The 6,000-nt window shown below is 41.6% G+C and overlaps 1 protein-coding gene across 1 annotated transcript; it reads left to right on the forward strand.

Moving 5' to 3' along the window:
- The first annotated feature begins 4,424 nt into the window (after positions 1-4,424).
- Positions 4,425-5,033, forward strand: LOC137719886 (uncharacterized). The gene has a single exon (XM_068458879.1). The coding sequence runs from the start codon at positions 4,425-4,427 to the stop codon at positions 5,031-5,033; it is 609 nt and encodes a 202-aa protein (XP_068314980.1).
- The last annotated feature ends 967 nt before the right edge of the window (positions 5,034-6,000 follow it).

Raw genomic sequence — 6,000 nt, forward strand, 5'->3', positions numbered from 1 at the left:
GACCTTGAAGACAATGCAACATCTATCAAACAGCTAAAGAATGGATACATCAAGGGATACAACACCAAGCACATTACGCCGAAGTTCTTTTACTCTCACCAACAACAACAACATCAAAACATTGAAGTCCAGCAAATCCATTCCCATAAAAACCTGGCCGATCTCTTCACCAAGTCATTGCCCAAGTCTACTTTTCAGAAGCTCGTCCAAGGAATCGGTATGCGTAAATTATCTTAATTGAATTGCTTGTAGTTCTCTTATTTAGAAGTTATGTCTAACTCAAGGTAAGTATCTCGAAGCATACTCACTTGATCTTAATGTACTTTTTTCCTATGATTAGGATAATTTTTCCCACTAGGTTTTTGCTACCTAACGAGATTTTAACGAGGCACCCATCCTGAGATGATTATACTCCGTTGAGTTCACTACTTTTGCCCCGTATGACGTTTGTTTTAGACATTATGCATACTTCTCACTTTTTTCCTTAGTCTATGAGGTTTGTACCTATCTTAGGCACCTATCTTAGGTTTAACCATAGTGAGGTTTTGTGAGTTTTACTTCCAATGCATGCTTTCTTTAATTTGAGACTTGCATTCACCTGTTGTGTCGACGACTTCATCAATTGATCAACTTCATTTGCTGAAGACCTAATACGATGTTTTGTTTGAGTATTTACACACTCAAGAAGGAATGTTGCAGTCCTATTAGATTAGGAATGTGATTGTGTAAATCCTAGAGTATTTGGAATATCCTAGAAGATTCTTTAGGGTTAGATATTATCCTATTAGAATAACGAATTCACCTTCCATACTACTATAAATAAAGGTACAATAAGGTGATATAAAACACACCTCACAAATACATATCTCTCTCTTCTCTTTCTATGCAACCGGCCCACTCTCTCCCTAACCTTAATACAATTCAGTAAATTAGGCCTACAACAATGTCTTCATTATTCTATTTTATATATATATATATATATTGTTTTTTTTTTTTGTGAATAAATGATATCATTTACACTAAGGGGGAAGGGGTGGGCTTAGGCTCACAATGAAATAGCACTAATGTGGTTCAAATTCACCTTTGGCAAGAATCGAACCTAAGACCTCTCACTTACAAGTGAAGAGGAATACCATTAGACCCTTGTATTAAGTGGCTAGTATATATACTCTTAGATATATATTTTTTTTAATTTTGTCACAAGAAATAACATTGTATGAAGATCATGATTAAGTTACTAGTTGGTCAAGTCCTGAATGAGATAAGACTATTGGAGGATTATGATCGGTTTTGATAAAGTTCAAATCGAATTATTCTAAGGATAAAAACTAGTGGCTGATTTGATAAAGAATGAATTGATCACACAAAGGGACTAGATTCAGAGTCTTAGTTCAAGACAAAGAGGTTGAGACTTGATGGCAATGAGGTTTCAGTTGAAGTGTGAGTTATCAGGATAACTTCAAAGGAAATGGATGCATGCCGAAGAATAGCAATCCTGGTAAGATTCTATCACTTGGTAGACTTAGGTGTCAAGTATTTCATCCCCTCAAATATAAGAGGATTTGAAACGTAGAGAAGACCTTCAACTCAACACACAAATCAACACTTTACGCGAAACCCTCTCACACCTTTGAGTAAAATATTAACTGCTCTACTAATTGTCAACGCAAATACAATTTGGTTAAACAAATCCAGGTTGATAGTCAAGGTACTATTCCAGTTTGGTTAAACAAAGTTTTCCGTAGGCAACCAGCAAAGGTGACAATTTGGTTAAACAACACCAGGGTTGTAGAATTAGCTTGGTTTAGGAGTCTTGATAGTTTGGTTAAACAATTAGTTCTCTTAATTGATTGATTATCTATCTTAAGTCTCTATCGGCGAAGAATCCTTGGTTCTTTTGCCAAACGAGGTCAATTCATTAATTGTCTAGGCAAAGTGAAGTTTTCTATGATAGATATTCCGAAGTGACATTCATAATTCGACATTTAGATGGCTAAATCAATTTCATCATCAATACACTCATCTCTTTTTGTGACAGCCCGTCCTAGATTTTTCGTACCATAGGGGTAAAATGACAATTTTGCCCCTAGTGTGTTTGTTTCGTGTGTGGTCATTTTGGGGTTTTGGTTGGCTGATTTTGGACCACACACACACACCCACACTCATTCCTATTCTCTACCCTATCCCGTATCTGTTTGTCTCTCTCTCTTTCCCTTCTTCTTCATATGTACGGACAAGAACCTAATTGCTCGAAAACGTGGTAGATCGAGGAAGAAAACTATATATTTGTGCTTGTGAGGTTCTTAGGAGTTCAACCATACCCATTTCAGGTAAGGGAACCTCTGTTTTCATGTCGAATTCGTGATCCCCGATTTGGTCACTCTTCATGCACACATTAATTCATGTGTTTTTGGGAATTTCAAGTTTCTAAGAAGCTTGGTGAGGTCCTTAGGAAGCTTGGGGTGGTTCATTTAAAGGTTTTGGATGTCAGGATCGTGAGTTGCAGGTTTGGCCGATTTTGGTGGAGTTTTCCCGGCGAGATTCTGTTGGTTTTAGTGCTTGAAAGTGGTAAGGATTTGTTCCACTAGTTGTAAGCTTCATTTTGGTACTAATTTTGTGAAATTTGGGTGAAAAACAAGTGAGATATTATGTTTAGAAATTTTCTCGGTTTTCCGACGACGGCGACGGCGACGGCGACGGCGACGGCGCCGAAGGTTGGCCGGAAAAGACAACGGAATATTCCGTCAGTTTGGACGGAATATTCCTAACAGCATTAGGTTAACTTTAACGGAATCTGTCAAAGTTAATGGAATATTTCTGATGACGTCAGTGTGCCAGGCACTTGCCTGGGTGTGGGTGGCGCGTGTGGCCGTGCCTTGGTCGGCGCTTGGGGGTGCGTACGGCGTCGAAAAATTATTTTAAAATTATGGGGTTGTTCGTGAGGTTGAGTAGATCACGTTGGTGTATTCACACACCCCATTTGAGCATTGTATGAGAAGTTATTTTGTAATGTTGGTTATGTGTTTTAAAATTAACGTTTTTATAGTTGTTCCGCATATAGGTGAGACCTATCCCGAGGACGAGCGCAGTCACTCGAGGCAAGGGGGTTACGACCCTTCAACATACCAGTGAGTGGGCTTTTGGTTTTCCGTACATACCTATATACTTGTGATTTTTCCCAGAAAATGAATTCAAACGTTTATATGTTTTAAATGCCATGATTTGCGTTTGCCTATTCAATTATTCATTAGTAGTTGCATATATATATATGTGTGTGTTTGGTGCTGCGAACGCACAGGTAAGTGCCAGGTAAATTATGGTTTATGTTTATGTTTAGTAGTGAATTGAGATGCATAACCTGCACCCTCGGTGTCAGTGCTCCCGCCCAGAGTAGGGCACAGTCATTCACGTGATGTTCACCTCCCGCACCACACGCTCATCTTGGATCCAAGTTAGGTGCACAGTCCTGTTGTATAGACCACTTTAGGTGGTTCCAACATGTAGGTGACCCGCGATTATTCGCCCAGTCTTCACGTGATCGTAGCACTTGAGCGTACTCATTTTACACTCAGTCCTGTCGTACAGACCACTTTAGGTGGTTCCGACTCGTGTGCAGGTATAGTTAATGAGTTGGAGATTTGAGCTCTAGATTCAGCCGTACAAGTCACGTTAGGTGACTCCGACTGACAGATTATATGACATTGATTTGACATTACCTGAGTACTTGCATGTTATTTAGAGGCATCGACATGGCATATTTTTTAGCATGATTTATATATGTGTATATTCTATTTTCTGGGAAACTATACAGGTTTTACGGCGAAGGGTTAGAACTTTTGTTATTGAAATGATTTTGAAAAGCTTTGTTTTTGCCCATTCACGCTTTCTGTTTTGCGCCCCTCCAGGTTTTAGTTTGGATAACTCTGTTGGTCGCTCTCGAGGAATTCATGGCATATCTGACAGATTATCACCAGTGTAGGACCACCTTTGGGTGTGTTTATTTAATGTTGTTTCTCCCGGACTGCACTAGGTCTTCCGTGCTTTGAATATTGTTTTTCACACTTACGCTTACACGTGTATGTTTTCTACTTAGTGTATAGCTTGGTTTTTATTTATTCGTACTTTTATTATTATTTCTTAGCTTCCACAATGTGCACATGGTTACGTCACTTCCACATGACGGCCAGCATGCTCTGATCTCGGATGGGGTGTGTCAGTTTGGTATCAGAGCTTAGGTTTGGCAGTCATGTACTTTTGTGAGTATTCTAATTGTTTTGGTGTCTTCTGTGAGAACTATGCCACCTCGTAGGGAACCAGGTCGCTCTGATGAGCCTAGTTTCCCCGATATAGCTCAACTGGGGGAAGCTATCGCCACCGCTATTCAGTCAGCGATCCGCCCTTCCTAGAAGACTCCTCTGGAGACTATGTACAATCTGAAGTTGGATAAATTTGAGGGCCACGAGGGTTTTGAGGGAGCGGAACGGTGGCTAGAACATATTGAGAAGACCTTTCGTGTTCTGCATAATCAGGGAAATCTTCCTGTTGAGAAGTGGGTTGAGACGACATCTTGGTTTCTGGGTAAGGATTCGGCATCCTGGTGGGAACAGGAGGTTTGTCGTTTGTCCCTAGAGGAGATGATTGATTGGGAGGTATTCAGAGAGCTGTTTAGGAGAATGTTTGTGCCTTCTGCGTATATTGACCGCAAAAAGCAAGAATTTACTGAGTTGAGGCAACGGAAGTTGACGGCGAACGAGTATTATCGGAGGTTTACTGATTTGTCTCGTTATCATCCGGATGTTGCTGCCAATCCGGCAGAGATGCTTCGTCGTTTCCGTTTGGGTACTAAGAAGAAATGGCGTTTTATGGCGACCACTACCCCTTGTGACACTTACCAGGAGTTTTATGAGATTTTGTTGAGGATTGAGGATTTCGAGAATATGCCCAGCGAGAGTGAGGAAGAAGAAAAAGATAGCAACCAGAGGAAAGATGACAAGGGTAAAGGTCAGGCGTCTCTCGGACCTCACAAGACCTAGAGCTTCAAGCATGGTGGAACCAGTTCTAGTTCTTCTAGCAGTGGTTTTAGTGCCACTGGTCTGGGTCGTGGTGGTAGATTTGTTGGCGGTGCTAGAGGCCAGAGGCAGGGTGATGCTGGTAGAGGAAGAGCTCCAGTTTATCGCAGATGTAATAATCGACATTTTGGTGAGTGCAAGCGAGGCAGCGGTGGTTGCTTCACTTGTGGGCAGATGGGACATCGGGCTGCAAATTGTCCCCAGAGTTAGCAGAGGCCCTAGCAGACTTTTTTGCCACCACCTACACTGATCTAGCAGGTTCTTGGTCCTGATAGTTATGGGCATACGGGTCGTGGTGGTGCCTATTACTATCAGGGCGATGCTATTTCTTATGCCCCTGGACAGTATCCATATCCCCAGGATCCATATTCTCAGAGTGGTTATCCCCAGTATTGTGGTGGCTATATGTCGTATCCTCCAGTTCCAGCAGATGGGTCTTAGTGGTACCAGGGAGGACAACCTCAGCCAGGGGAGATTGCTGCGAGTAATGCAGGATCTTCGAGGCAGTCTAGTCAGCCTAGTCAGGGGCGTGGTGCACAAAGTCATGGTGGCCAGACGAGTAGAGGTCGTGGTGAACAGCAGCAGACCTAGGGGCGTATTCACAATATCTCTCTGCAGGATGCTCAAAATAATCCAGACTTGATCATGGGTACATTAAATATCCTTGGTTATTTTGCTAGAGTATTAATTGACTGTGGTGCTACACATTTTGTGATTTCTCATACCTTTGCTCAAGTGATGCAACCTCACCCTACACTTCTGGGGTATGATTTAGAGTTTTCTATGCCTAGAGGGGATAGATGTATTGTTGATTGTGTGTATCCAGGATGTCCAGTGATGGTGGAGGATGTTATTATGCCAGCTGATCTTATCCCGTTAGATATTGTTGACTTTGATGTGATTTTGGGCACGGATTAGTTGCATTTCAATC

This window comes from Pyrus communis, chromosome 16, assembly GCF_963583255.1.
Source record: "Pyrus communis chromosome 16, drPyrComm1.1, whole genome shotgun sequence".
NCBI classification, from domain to species: domain Eukaryota; kingdom Viridiplantae; phylum Streptophyta; class Magnoliopsida; order Rosales; family Rosaceae; genus Pyrus; species Pyrus communis.

Bases quoted from the DNA above. Each gene is read 5' to 3' on its own strand.
- LOC137719886 (XM_068458879.1), top strand. From the start codon at position 4,425: ATGTACAATCTGAAGTTGGATAAATTTGAGGGCCACGAGGGTTTTGAG.